Source organism: Peromyscus maniculatus, chromosome 12, assembly GCF_049852395.1.
Source record: "Peromyscus maniculatus bairdii isolate BWxNUB_F1_BW_parent chromosome 12, HU_Pman_BW_mat_3.1, whole genome shotgun sequence".
Classification (NCBI taxonomy): Eukaryota; Metazoa; Chordata; class Mammalia; order Rodentia; family Cricetidae; genus Peromyscus; species Peromyscus maniculatus.
In genome coordinates this window covers 29034240-29048941 of record NC_134863.1, presented here as the reverse complement: position 1 = coordinate 29048941, position 14702 = coordinate 29034240, and the positions used below count along the sequence as shown (strand labels likewise).

The window sequence follows — 14702 nt, the reverse complement described above, 5'->3', positions numbered from 1 at the left end:
TTTTGTTTTTGTTTTGTTTTGTTTTCGAGACAGTGTTTCTCTGTGTAGTTTTGGTGCCTGTCCTGGATCTCACTCTGTAGACCAGGCTGGCCTGGAACTCACTGAGGTCCACCTGCCTCTGCCTCCTGAGTGCTGGGATTAAAGGCGTGCACCACTACTGCTTGGCAGCAAGAGTACAACTTAAGAAGAGACTTATTTCGAGGGCCATTTCTCTTTTATTAAGGTCCACTTGGTCATCATACAAACAACACACACGGAAACTACAACCCTCTACACAGAATAAATTATGAAATTGGTACTGAACAGCAGAAGATGTGGTCCTGCCAGCAGGGCCTCCGTGGCTAAGCACCCGGAGGCTCATGAGGCGTCGGCGGGCCCTGAGAGTCCGTGACACAGCTGTGAGATGTTTAGTGTCCAATGTCGCCCCACCAAACCCAAGCTCCTTCACAAACCCGCACACAGCGCAGACTCAGTATGGCAGCACAGGCAGTAGGTGACGGGTTAAGCGACCATCGAAGTGGACCCCACTTGCCTTCCCTGAAGCGTCAGTGGCAGGTGGGTTCCTGGAACTCACTCTTTACCAGCTCCGTAGATCCCCTGGAACTGCAGCTGTGCCCCAGAAGTGGGAAGAGGGGGTGAAGAACCCGGTTTTGTCCTCTGAGACTGCAGGGTGAGCACATCTTGGAAGTTTACTCTGCCTTGTTCAGCTTTCTCCTAAATCTTGCCCGACACTTCCAGAAGAAGGAATAGAGAGATGTGTCCCTGGGGAAACCCATCAACTATCAGCAGTGTGTGCAAATTCTCCACTAGTCACTTGCCAGCACTATGGTGTTGATCTCTCCAAGCCCAATGGTCCCTAGCTGCAGAAATATCTATTTTAAAGGGTTAACTAGGAGCTACTAAAATTTGGTATTGCCAAGTACCAAGCCAGACTCAGGTGAAATTTTCACAACCTGTTGCCTTCTTCTCTTCCTTTTTCATTTTATTTTATTTTTTTTAGGCAGGGTCTCTCTACACAGCCCTAGTTGTCTTAGAACTCATTATACAGACCAGGTTGGCCTCAGACTCACAGAGATCCTCCTGCCTCTGCCTCCTGAGTGCTGGGATTAGAGGTGTGCGCCACCACGCCTGGCCCTTCATTTCTTCTTTTCTGTTTCCCCATTTTTGTTTCTAGGTTTATGTGTCTTTGGTGGTCTTGTAACCTCAACCTCACTAAAAGTACTTCTTGAGCCGGGCGGTGGTGGTGGTGGTGGTGGTGGTGGCAGCGGCGGCGCACGCCTTTAATCCCAGCACTCAGGGAGGCAGAGCCAGGCGGATCTCTGTGAGTTCGAGGCTACCAAGTGAACTCCAGGAAAGGCGAAAAGCTACGCAGAGAAACCCTGTCTCGAAAAAACCAAAAAAAAAAAAAAAGTACTTCTTGACCAGTAAGTCTCCCAAGCCAGACTGTCATGTGCTCAAGTAGAACACTGTAGTACTGGCAGAGAACAGGGGACAGGGTCCAGGGACTACTGAGCCCAGGAAAGCAACCTGAGAAGCCTGTGAGCACATGTTAGGAAACTGTGTTGGGAATCACAGTGAGTGGGTACCATGATGGCGGGTGGACAAGAAGAAATGGAATAGGAAGCGCTGGACTGACTTGAACCGGAAGCTGGGACCCCGGGAAGAGTGACGTTGACCGCCTTCAGCAGAAAGCAAGTCACCTTCTTATGAGTTGGAGGGATAAAGGTGTAGACTTATCTACCTGGCAGGTCTGTTCACTGAAAGGCTAGTTTGGTGGGTCACAGTGGTTCTGCAGAATTCTCCCACCCATCTCCCCATCTTTCTGTCCATCCAGCTAGCTAGCCACTTGGTATACATTCAGAGTTTCATAGAATACAGGCGGAGCTGAACGGACAACTCTGTCTGCTCAGTTAGCACCTCAGTCCCTCACCAGAGCTCCTTACAGTAATGCTGAGGTAGTAGCCGGATGGACAAGCCCTTCCGTTCATAGACCAAGAAGTCCTCAAAGTAAGAATGAAACAGCAGAAACACAGTCGAGGCTGGTCCAGGCGTGGTGCTGATCTGGTCCTCAAAGACTGAGCTCTGGCTCTCTTCCCATGACCCCTGTTTCTGTGGGACCCAGACTGAGCTCTGTGGCCAGCCTCACCTCGCTGCTTCTCACACTAATGTGGGCTTCAAGTCATCTTTGAAGTTCACGACAGGCTTGGAGCGGGCCCACGACTTTTCCCAGGAGGCTAGTCCCGGAGCTTGCTCAAGGTCGCTGTCTGATGTATCGCTGTCACTGGAGTCCAAAGAGCTCTGGAAGCAGATTTCACAGTAGGGCCGGTGGCAGCGGCAGAAAAACTCATCGGAGCTGCTGGACTCACTGTCAAGGTTGTAGCAGCCAGAAGACGAGGAAGGACAACCAGGGGACACGAGGGGTCGAGCCTGACGCTGCCTGGGCAGACCTGGTGAAGAGGGTAGGCATGGGGCAGCAGTGAGACTTTGTGCCGGAGCAGAAGCAGAAGCTTGGCCAGGAACGCTTACATCGCATTCTCCGGCCCCCTGAGACTCGGACAGGCATCGTTTGCTACCCGCCAGGGCACTCCGTCTCCGATGAGGATCTGAAAGCGGTGACGGTTTTACAGAAGAGGACCTTGGTATCTTGGACCTTGCATTTTGGTGGTCCAGTGTGGGGCTGTCCCGGCTCTGCACAACCAGCCCGCTCTGTGCATCAGAGACAGCCGTCCTAGTTGCCTGATGCCCCGTGTTGAGGGCCACAGAGCCAGGGAAGTGGAAGCGAGCCCGCTGGGCGGCCCGTCGCCTCCTCACCACGTATGGGCTGAAACCCAGTTTAGATGGGGACAGCTTCCGGGGGCTGCGGGAAACGGTGCTCTTCCAAAGCTGCTGGGAACAAGGTAGTGGCGTAAGGGGAGCCTCGGCGCCCAGGTCCAACTCTTGGAGGACTTCCTGAAGCTTCTCCCTGACTACTGAACTGACCCGAGGTAGCCTCTCTGGGAGTTCCTCTGAGTTCCTCTGCTTGGGCCTATGGGATTCACAGCCCACTCCATCTGCCACGAGACTCTGCCTGGGGGCCATGGGTCCCTGGTCTCCTCTTTCTGGATCCTCGCATTGTTCAGCCTGTGGCTTCCGGCTGCAACCCATGTCCGCATGATCACAAAACTGTTTCAAGGTTACGTTGTCCTTTTGGTCTGGGGAGGGACCGGTGTCCCTTCTAGATGCCCCAGGGCTCTGCTTGTGCTGGGAGGCCACTGAGGCGGGTAGGGAGTCCTCAGCGGCTGCTTCGCTAATAGCATTCTCAGAGGCAGCAGGGGGTTCTGAAGGTCCCTGATCTGCAGGCCCCTGGGCAGAGGCTGCAGCCGGGGCAGCCCACTCTGGGGAGTCAAAGGTGCACTCGGAAGACATCAGCTTCACTAGCTTCTCCTTGGCGTTGTTGACTTGTTCTTGCAGGCTTTCAATCACTGCGTTTTTCTGTGGAACAAAAGCAAGACTATCAACAAAAGATGCTGGCTTCTAAAGGCCTTCCATGGTGGAAAATGTGACATTGGAGACCCTGCTTACATCCCAGTTCTTCCAGTGGACTGGTTGGTGGCCTTAAGCTTGGAGGAGGGACTTACACTGGGTGAAATGATGCATGCCAAGTGTTCAGCACAGAGATGGATATGTGGTACCCAGGAAAGGACTGTAAGAGGTATTGTCACTATGGGCTTCCTTCCCAGCCCCTGACTGTGTACTGCTGTCTGTGAGGATGAAGGGACCTAGCCTCAAGGCTTGCTGGTAACTGCACCATGGTCTCATTTTCCCCAGCGCCAAGAGGGGCAGGTTACTCTGTAGGATGCCATGCTGAACAGTGTTTGAGATTGTTCAGCTCTGGTTTCTCACCCTTGTGCAAACCACAGATGAATCTGAAGCTGATCTCCAGGGATGACAATTGAGAAAACAAATGTTCTGCCTTTTGTAAAACAGCTTGGAAAATGGGAAGGATAGGGAGATAGATGGACATTCCTGGGACAACTGTTCATACTCTAAGCGAGCCAATGAGAATTGCAAGTTGGTTTCAACACTTCCTTGGAAGTGGCAGGGTCTCCTGGTGTGACAGGCCTAAGTGACCAATTGTCCATCAAGGGCTTTTAAAGAAGTGTGTGCATCCACATTATTGTAGCTTGACATGAAATAAGAGCAAGAATGACAGGTGGGATTACATCAGGGTAAAAGTCTACTGAACAGCACAGAAAACAATCAACACAACAGAACCAGAGAAGACGTTTGTCATCAACTCATCTACAGAGGCTCAGTATGCAGAATACATAAAGAACAACAACAACAACAACAACAAAAAAACAAACTCAACAATAAGGATTCAAGGAGTCCAATTTTAAAATGGATGGATGATCTAAATAGGTACTTATCAAAAGAAGAAATACAGTGGTCAATAAATACATGAAAAGATACTCAACATATTTGTCCATAAGGGAAATACAAAAGTCAAAAGAGAAATACCCTTATTCAGTTAGGATGTCTATGATTAAAAATGTTGGTGAGGATGTAGAGAGCACAGTACCATTATATGGTGTTGGTGGGAATGAAATTAGTACAGCCACTTTGGAAGTCAAGATGGAGATTTTTTTAAAAACTAAAAGTATATGATATAGCTATCCCAGTTCTGAGTAGATAGATATCCAAAGGAAATGAAATTTGGATAAAGAGTTATCCTCCTATCCATGTTTGTTACAGCACTATCTATAAAACACAAAGGCTTGAACCAGCTGAGGTGCCCATCAACAGAAGATTTAACAAAGAAAATACAATATATATCAATAGAGTATTATTCAACTATGAAGAAGAATGAAACCCCATCATTTGCAGAAAAATGGGTGGAACTTTGGGGGCATCGTGTTAAGTGAAATAAGCCAGACCCAGTCAAATATTTCATGTTTTCTTCCCCTCATGTGTAGATACAAAAACAACAATGACCTAAAAGTAGAAAATAGACTATTAGGAACTAAGGAGGAAGTGGGGTGGAATGGGAGAGAAGTAAGGTGGAGGAGAGGGTGTGGATGGCTATGATCAAGGCATACTTGTATGCGTGCCCCCAAATATCACACAATGAGTCCCATTAATTTCCAGATTAATATGTGATAATATAAGAAAAGAATTATCATAGAAACTTAAAGCAGAGAGCTTGATTAAGTAGCTCTAGAACACAGTGCAGAAGGTGAAGGAGGCCGAGGCAGTTCTGTCATTAAGATACTGTCCCCCTGTGCAGATGTTAGTGAGTAAGCAGGCTGTGCCCTGGAGGGCAGACAGGTGACAGCTGTAGAAATGTGCCTATCCTAACTGCAAGCTGTGAGGCAGGAAGTAGATATGGGTGTGAGCTGGTGGTGGGTGTCCTGGCATACCTGCACCCTTGCCTTTGTGGAGCGTAGCAGTGAGCTGTTCTAGCTCAGACCGCATTCGTTGGAGAGTTCAATGCTCAAGGCAGAGGGGCAGTGAGAAGAGTCTCATGAGGAGTGGATGGGCTGGGGTGGATGAAATGGACTGTGGGGAATATAGAACGGCAAGCACTGGGTTCCAGCAAGAGCTGTCTGGATGACACAATGCTGCCCTTGTGGCTGCCTTCCTGTTTAGGAGCCGAAGACCAGTGGTGGGACACCCTTTTATCATGCCCTGGAAACAAAAGAATGGACTTTGTCTTACAATAATAAATAACCCAGCCTGCCCACGGACTGAGCCTAGGCTTGCCTATCCAATTACATGGAAAAGCTGGCCAGAAACGATTCTTTTTGGTTTTGGGACAGGGTATCCCAGCTGGTCTAAACTCACTTTGTAGCCCAAGCTGGCTTCAGGTTCACGGCAATCCTCCTGCTTTGAGTCCCAAGCATTCAGATTGCAGGCATGTGCCACCACACCTGATCAGAAATGACCACTTAAGGGGGCAGTGCATTGAGTAAAACCTTCCAATAAACTTGCAGTGGCCCCTGTCCCTGGCAAAACCAGGAGGTGGTCTTTAGTGGTGGTGCTGGTTCTCCTGTTTTCCTGACGGCTTAGTCAGCTTCCTTTCCATCAGAAGAGGGGCCAAGCCCAGGGAGAGACTAGGGAAGCAGGTGGAAGGGACTTTCAGAGGACTTCCCATCCTCCAGGTCTCCCTCCCCCTCCTGTGGTTGGTGAGTGGAGACCACCCAGAACGGAGCCCATGAGTGAGAAGGGGAACACTCAGGCTCCCTGTGCTCCTTGGGATGTGTCAGATGGCTCTCAGGACCTCACAAGGTAACCGTGGTGGCTGCTCAGTAGGAACTTGGTCCCCTTCGTCCCCCCCTCAGCACCCATTCCTGAAACCCACCTCCATATCCTCAGGCCAGCCTCAGCAGGCAGGAAGAAGCCATAGCTGATGACCACATTCTAGGGGTGAAACTTTCCTTATGCCTCGTCTGCAAATGCAAATGAGTATAGGAAACTCTGGTGAACCCTCCTCCAGCTGGGAAGAATACCCTCCTCCAAGCTAACCAAACGTCTGAAGCCTCTGAAGCCGGCTGCTACAGATTTAGAAACATCCATGTAAACAGTCAATTTCCCTTCTTCCACAAAGGGAAGCAAGACTGGGTTTTCACCGTGGCTCCATGTTAATTAGAGGCATGGTGTGAGGTCCTGCCACAGCGAGTCCAAAATCTGACCCCTTGTGGCAGCAGCTTTAAAATGAATTCTTAAATCATTATTTTGGTCCACGGCGGGGAATCAAAATGTCAAAGATACACGGAAGAGGGCACAGGCCCTAGGAATCCACGTCTCACTTCTCTAGTACCAGGAAGAAAAGGAGATGGCAGCTTCCTCCATGGCAGAGCATGGAAGGGAAGGTCGTCCGTACGAGGGGACAGTCTGTCCACTGCTCTCATGCCCACATGAGATGTGGTGTGAGGGCAAGAATGAGAAGAGCTGGTTGGGATGGTGCATGCCGATGGTCCTAGAACTTGGGGGACGGAGGCAGGAGGATCACAGTTTGATGGCACCCTGGGTTCCATAGACACTGTCTCAAAAACAAACAAGGGAAAAAAAAAAAAAAAACAAGACGCAAATGGGAAGCTGTGCTGTCAGACCATGGGAACTGTGAAGGGGGTCCAGTGAGCTCAGCCCAACCCCTGGCTGGAAATGTGCAGTCCTGTGTAAGGACGGGGCAGGGCTGGCACCCAGGATGCTGAGCAGACCACCCCGGGGCTGCCCACCTCTGCTCTCCAGGACCGGCTGCTGGCTCTCAGGCCCGATCTACGGAAGATGCTCAGGCATGGCCCGTGCGACAGAAGCAGCTTTTTGCTGTTTGTGCCCTTGTGCCTGTTAAGGGCTCTTGCCCTGCCGACCCGGGCGTTTCTTTTGGAAAGAGCATATCCAGCCACACTGCGTGGGAAACAGGGGAGCATGGCAGAAGTACAATAAGCTGCTCAAAAAAAATTACCATACGGCTAAAGAGTCCGTTCCAGTCCATTTGTCTGTTCCAGGGTTAGCTGATTGTAAACGAAAACCATCCTGCTGGGTCTCGCCAAGTTTCAGGCCTTCTGTTTATCAGGGGAAACATTTCTTTAAAGACTGCACAGAACACCAGAGGCGGGGCTACTGCCCCGCCAGGTGGAGAGAAATCTGCCTTTGAAATAAGGTCCAGGATGCTTAATAAATGGCGAGGAGAAGGAGAGGTTTCTCTGATGGATAAAGAAGACCCAGAGTGGAGGGTATATTGTGGGAGGCCGGAGAAGCAGGGGCCAGGGGTGCTGGCCAGGCTTGGCCCATCATCAGGGTGCATGCAAGGTTTCTCCCACACTGTTCTCTCATAGGGCTGTTCATGTTCCGGACATGACATAGTCCCACTATCAAATAACAAGTTTGGTTTCCCTAATAGCACAAACTCAGGTATGTTTTATATATATATATATATATATATATATATATATATATATATATATGATTTAATTTGTGTCAAAATACTTACTAATTCATTCGCCTGGGCCCTGTCCTGCTTTCTTGTGAGGCACAGTCCCCAGGTTTTTCAAGCCCACTTTATGATTGTCTGGGAGAGGGGCCAATTCCGGTTCGAGTAGAGAATAAAGAAGGGCTTGGGCACCCAAGCTGCCTTGATGCTGTGGTGACATTCAGAGACCCTCGTTCACCCCCACCCACATCTGTAGACACATCTGGAAATGCTGGGCAACGAGAAGGATGAGGTGTCATGGACAGGCCCCATCAGATCTTGGACACAATGGCATGGCTGTATGTAAAGAATGTTCCCAGGGATCCTAATGTCTACTAGAGCCCAGGGGCTTTCCAATGTTGTTCCCTCTGCATGGATTTCCCCCCCCTTTTTTACTCTTTACCTGGCCAATTGTTCTTCATCATTAGCCTTCATTCAGAGTCTTTTCTGACTCTTCTGCTGTGTTCCTTTACCTCCCTCCCCAACCCCTTATTTTCATTTATAATCCTGATCGCTTCTTTCCTGACTCTCATCACAATTTCAAATTTCTCTTTTCTGGTTTCAGAGCTAGAGTCTCATGTAGCCCAGAGTGACCTTGAACTCCCTAGGTCATCTGAGGATGACCTTGACCTTCTCTTGCCTTCACTTTTTGAGTGCTGGAACTGTAGGCAGAAGCCGCCGCACCCGGGTTAGTAGTTACGGGATGAACGCCAGGGCTTTGTATATGCTAGATAAGCATTCTTTCGGTCGCACTTCATCTCCAGTCTCTCCTATCACAGTTTATGATGAAATGTTTACTTAATCAATATCCATTTGTTCCACTTGACTGCAGACTCCATGAGGTCAGGAACCAAGATGGTCTTGTTCACCAACCTGTAGCACAATAACTCAGTCTACACCTGTCTGTTGCATGAGTGAGATGGATGAGGGTCACGGGGTGATGGTGAGGTTTTGTTTGCTCCTGGGGAAATTAGAAGAACGACTGGGACAGAGAATGTTGGCGATGAGAACATGTGGGGCCATGAAGACATGCATGGGCTATGAGAACATGAGGGACCATGAGGGCATGCGGGACCATGAGGGCATGTGGAATTGCTCCCACAGGGCTGGAGCTCCTCACAGGGAGCCTGCTAGGCAAGGTGGGGCTTACTTCTGTGAGGAGCCTCTCCATGCAGCTCTTCTCGTCCCTCAAGTGGCAGTTCTGGTCCTCATCAACCTGGCTGTGGAAGCTTTTGCTAGGGGTGCTGAAATACTTGGCCATTCGCCTGATTGTTTGGTTTTCTCCTTCAAATGCCTTCCATTGCTTCAGCTGTTAGTCAAAAGAACACATGTTATTTATTTAATTACACACCCAGAAATACTTCCCTTGCTCTTTCTCATAAATACCAAGGGATGACACTGTCACCAATACACATATGCACGAGCTAGTTACTCCTTAAAATGCCATTTGCTCTGCAGGGCTCATAGGGAGTAATGACAGAAAACATGGAGGATGTTGAGGTTTCAGGCTTTAAAAGTTCCCGAGAATAAGACAGAACATGATACAGAACAGCCTCTCTGTTGTCAAGGTGTCAAAGGATATCAGAGCAAAGACATGTCTAGGGCAGTGTCCTAAGGCTCTTGGTTGGGAACCGACTAAACTATAATGTGTCTATGAAGCTGTTTCTAGTCACATGTCGTTATTCTTAGTCATTTCTCAGGGGTTGAGGAGTGATGTATTTCCAACTATTGGGAGCCCAGTTCACTGCTGGAGGCTTTCTAACCCAAAGGAATGACCAAAGAGCAAAGAAAGACCAACAGGTCTCAATAAAAGCAACAGAATGTCAAGTCTGACACGTGGTTGTATTTTCCAACAGGGAAAGTGGGTAGGAGGAGCGTGACTTTTCCAAGGTCACACATCACTTCTGACAGCTCTAACCCAGGACCGTCACACCTTGGATTCTCATGTAACTGATGAAGAGACAGAATGTTGGGGCGGGGGTCCAAGAAATGGTGGAGGCATGGGCTGGCCAACTTTCACAGTGACAGACGTGACCTAGAATATTCTTAGATAGGAGTCTGCTGCAGAATTGCTGGGACGCTGTGTCTATCTAGGGAGTACCAAAGATGTGAAGAACAGGGGACCCCAGCAGTAGAGGCAGAGACCTCTTACCCTCCACAGTGTCACTACCCCTCCTGGAGCCATATCCGCACAGCTGTCAAGGACCAGCACAACCTAGGCATAAGGCCATGTCTAGCCTTGGGTTCATCTCCCCTAAGCTGGTGGAGCCAAGGTTCCCTTTGACCAAAGCCCTCCAATTCCTTTTAGTTCCTTCTTTCTGAAGATCCTGGTCCTCAAGAACTGACTCTTTATGTTTTCTGGGATATCCATAATCAATCCTCAAGGATCAGCTTCTTCTGAAGGACCTGAAAATTTTTGTATCTGGCCTCTGGGTGATGTGGATGCTACAGGATATGTTATGGCTCCTCGCATCTCTTGTCTCTGAGTCCTTGGAACTGGTTGACTGTTATCTAAGATGGCAAATAGAATTTTATAATGGTGATGTAAAGGTGATGTTGGGGATGGAAGGATTTTTCTGGATTATTCAGGTAGGTCCATTGTCATTACAAGAGTCTATATAAGAGAGGAGGACGAAAGGGAGGTGAGGGGAGAAGGAGGAGGAGGAGAAAGAGGAGGAAGAGGAAAGCCAGAGAAGAAGATGAGGGTAAAGAGAGAGGGGGAGGGGTGGCCATGAAGGTGCCCCCCTGGTGGATCAGAAAGGGGAGGAATGAACATAAACTAAAGAAGGCAGGAAGCCTCTAGAAGCTGGAAAAGCCAAGAAATGGGTTCTCTCCTTGTCTGAAGAAAAATAAATGCAGATCTATGGATACTTTGGTTCTAGTCAAATAAGACCCACTTCAGATATCTGCCCTACAGAACTGCAAGACTGTGGTGGTGTAGTTGGAGTTTTCTCCAGTCCTGCCCAGGCCTGTAGCTGCTCAGACCCAAGTAAACACACAGAGACTTATATTACTTATAAACAGTATGGCCATGGCAGGCTTCTTGCTATCTAGTTCTTATATCTTAAATTAACCCATTTTTATTAATCTACAAGTTGCCACGTGGCTTGTGGCTTACCAGTACTTTTATATCTTGCTTCCTCTGTGTCTGGCTGGTGACTCCTGACTCCACCTTCCTGTTCCCAGAATTCTCCTCTTTGCTTATCCCACCTATACTATACTTCCTGCCTGGCTACTGGCCAATCAGCATGTTATTTATCAACCAAATCAGAGCAACACATTCACAGCATACACAGCGATATCCACAGCATGGTGTTTTGAAAGAAAAGGGCCCCCAGAGGGAGTGGCACTATTAGGAGGTGTGGCTTTGTTGAAGGAAATGTCACTGTGGGGGTGGGCTTTGAGGTCTCTTTCTTAAGCTTCACTCAATGTGACAGTCGACTTCCTATTGCCTCTGAGTCAAGATGTAGCACTCTCAGCTCCAGCACCGTGTCTGCCTGCAGGCAGCCATGCTCTCCGTCATGATGATAATGGACTGAACCTCTGAAACTGTAAGCAAACCAGCCCAATGAAATGTTTTCTTGACAAGCATTGCCATGGTCATGGTGTCTCTTCACAGCAATAAAAACTCTAACTGAGGCGAAGACAATGCGTTTGTTTTGTTTAAAGCTGTTGGTGATGATTACAGCAGCCACAGAACACCAGAACCGGTAGGAATCCGCGTGGCATCAGGCCACACCATGCTTCTAGAAGCCCACAGAACTGCCTCTCTGGTCCCTGACTTCTCACCTTATTTCTATTTCAAAAGTAGCAGAGAGGCTGGAGAGGTGGCTCAGTAGTTAAAAGCACTGGCTGCTCTTCTAGAGGCCCCCAGTTCGGTTCCCAGCACCCACATGCTGGCTCACAACTGTCTGTAACTCCAGTGCCAGGGGATCTGGTGTCCTCTTTTGGCCTCTGTGGGCACCAAGAATGCACATGGCGCAGAGATATACACGCAGGCACATACAAATTAATAAAAAATAAAATTAATTAAAAAAACTGCCAAGAGTGGGCCAGCAAGATGGCACAGTGGGTAAGGGTGCTTGCCTCTAGGCCTGACGACCGGGGTTCAATCCCAGGACACCCCATCATGAAAGGAGAGATCAGTTCCTCCTGCCAGCTGTCTTCTGACCTCCCCCCATCTGTGCATCATGGCATACACATATGCACACATGTGTCCATGCATACACACACATAAAAGTCTTTTTTAAAAGAGAATAAAATGAAAAGAGTCAAGTCTGGCTATTCCTTCTCTGGAGCTCTTCCCACTCGGGAATTCTTTCTCATTTTTCTGTCTTATTTCTCTCCATCGGCTTGCGGCGTTTGTCTCAAGACTGACCTCCAACGCCCATTTGCCGTGAAGGTGCCGCGAGCGAAGTCTGGGGCAGCTTCCAAAACATATTCAGCACACGTATTTTAATTCCTCTGATGTCTGCTTCCCTCCAGACTTAAAGAGGGGAAGGGCCCTGTGCATCACTGCCTGTCCCCACCAGCTAATACGTGACGAGAGGATACCCGAATAAATGAAGGATGGTTTTCTTTACAGTTCTCCAGGCTTGTGGGCACAAGGTAAAGGGGACAAATCCTAAGTGTGTCATGGATACGGGGCTGGAAGAGAAAAATGTCCTCGGAATTTTGCTTTTTGGAATGGAATGGCGGGGTAGGGGGATGGGTCACACTCAGGTCACAAAAGCAGGGGTTGTTGGCTGGTGGCTGGCTGGCGATGACCTCAGCGCTTGGCATCAGATACACTCAGGCATTTCCTGAGAGCTGTGTACAAGCTTCTTGGTTCCCTGGCCTACAGTGGCTGCACCCTGCTCTCCAGCGCCGCCTAGAGACCCTTCCGGGTCACAGCCGCTCTGAAGGCTATGGCTAGCCCAGGACTCAGCTCCCTGCAGCCCGGGTGGATCCTCCCTCCCCGGACTCCCCCGGGACACCTTCCCGAAAGTGCTCAGCTGTCTCACGGCCCTGGGGACACAGCGCTGGCCTCCCAGGGGAAGACGTGCTTCCACTAAACATCTCTGAGCTCAGAGGGCAAATCAATTCAGGAACAGTCCTCGGTCATTTTTCTCTGGTTGGAACATGGCTTAGCCCCTAAAACTAAAATACTATAAAATGTAGTTTAGTCTCATATCATGGTCATTTCAAGAGGAAAAAGCTCGAGGGGGGGGGCGGGGGAGGAAGGGGGGGAGAGAGAGGGAGAGAAACAGAAGATGAGAGAGAGAGAGAGAGAGAGAGAGAGAGAGAGAGAGAGAGAGAGAAGACGAGAAGTAAAGAGAAAGGAAGGCCAAGAAAACCAGGAGGAAGGAGGGAGAGGGGTGAGGCAGGGGAGGGGTCGCCCACCCACCACATTCCGGGACTCAGTAGCAGCTCCCCTCCCCACTCCTCCGCACTCCGGCACAGTTAGCAACTGTAGGTAAATTCAGGGAGACAGAAGTTCATCTGTCCATCACAGCTGCAGAGGATTCAAAAGCCAGAGGAAGCAGAAATCCTGCGGCTGAGGCTCGGGGACGCAAGGGTAAGAGAGCGGAGCAGAAACACCAACTGGGACCATCCAGGGAGGTGTGGATCCCCTCCATCTCCATAGGGCGCGGCGTTGCTCAAATCGGAAAGCCTTGACTTCCCTCCCTCTCTTGTTCTCTATCACTATGGACTCTGCCCCTAGATAGACCTATTCCTTATATTTTTTTATTTAATCACATATATTTATCTGTCTTTCGCTTCCTTAGATTGTTAGCTCAATATTTTGTAGTGTCTAAATTGCCTATTCAATGCTTCATTTCAACTTAGCATCATTTTTCATCCTTATTCAATATTTCATTATCTAAGACTAGATTCCTGACTTTGTGGTTTGCTTTTGTTGAAATGAGGCAATGTCCTTGGAATCCTGTTGACCAAGCAAAGTAAATATCTTGGAACCTTTTCAATTGTAGAAGAAGGCATCGTAGCCAAACCTTCAGATATGTGTTCTCCTTTGTGTCCGTGGGTTCTCCTTAAGAATCCTTTTGCCTGGTGGTGGTGGCCCACGCTTTTTAATTCCAGCTCTCAGGAGGCAGAGGCAGGTGGATCTCTTGTGAGATCAAGGCCAGCTTGGTCTACAGAGAGAGTTCCAGGGCAGCCAGGGCTACAAAGAGAAACCCTGTTTCTAAAACAAACAAACCTCTCCTGAGTGTATACCCTTCCACAGAAGGAGCTACAGTCTCCTAGTGTAATAAATATGTTTTATTGATCACAACTGACTGCCTTCACACCAGACATTATATATATTCAAGGCAGAAAGACGATAAAAGGGATATTATGCCAACAGTGTCTATCTCCCCACCCCCCACCCCCAGGACAGCATGGAGTTTCTCAGAAGCCTTCCAGGAAACCTCTAGTGTTTCAAACGGTTCCGGGGATATCCCTGGCTATACAGGAGGCTGACAAATGCTTAGTTCTTTCATAGGCAAGAAAGGAAAAAAAAGCCTAGGCTACCCCAAAGTTTCTCCTCAGCTCGGCATCTCCCAGGGAGGAGGGACCCAGACAATGAGCCTCCACTCTTAATGGCCTTCTCCAGCCCAGTTCTTACAACATTAAGATGTTGCAAAGTCCCTCCAGTTTGCGGCACAAAAGCTGCACCCAGCCTTAGCCGCTCATGTAGGGGACCGCCCCCCCCCCAGTTTGTTTATTTGCTTGAATGTTTGGTTGAGAATTAGCAAGCAGGAAGGAGCTG

At 49.0% G+C, this 14702-nt stretch overlaps 1 protein-coding gene across 1 annotated transcript in view; it reads right to left on the bottom strand.

The window, feature by feature from the left end:
* Positions 1–204: 204 nt before the first annotated feature.
* Gpr156 (G protein-coupled receptor 156) overlaps positions 205–14702 on the bottom strand; it is a 61496-nt gene continuing 46998 nt past the window's right edge. The window contains exons 8-9 of the mRNA XM_076548845.1: positions 9102–9260; positions 205–3471 (exon numbers count right to left, since the gene is read on the bottom strand). Coding sequence (XP_076404960.1) covers positions 2158–3471; positions 9102–9260 — 1473 coding nt within the window. The 3' untranslated portion in view covers positions 205–2157. The remainder of the gene's footprint in view (positions 3472–9101; positions 9261–14702) is intronic.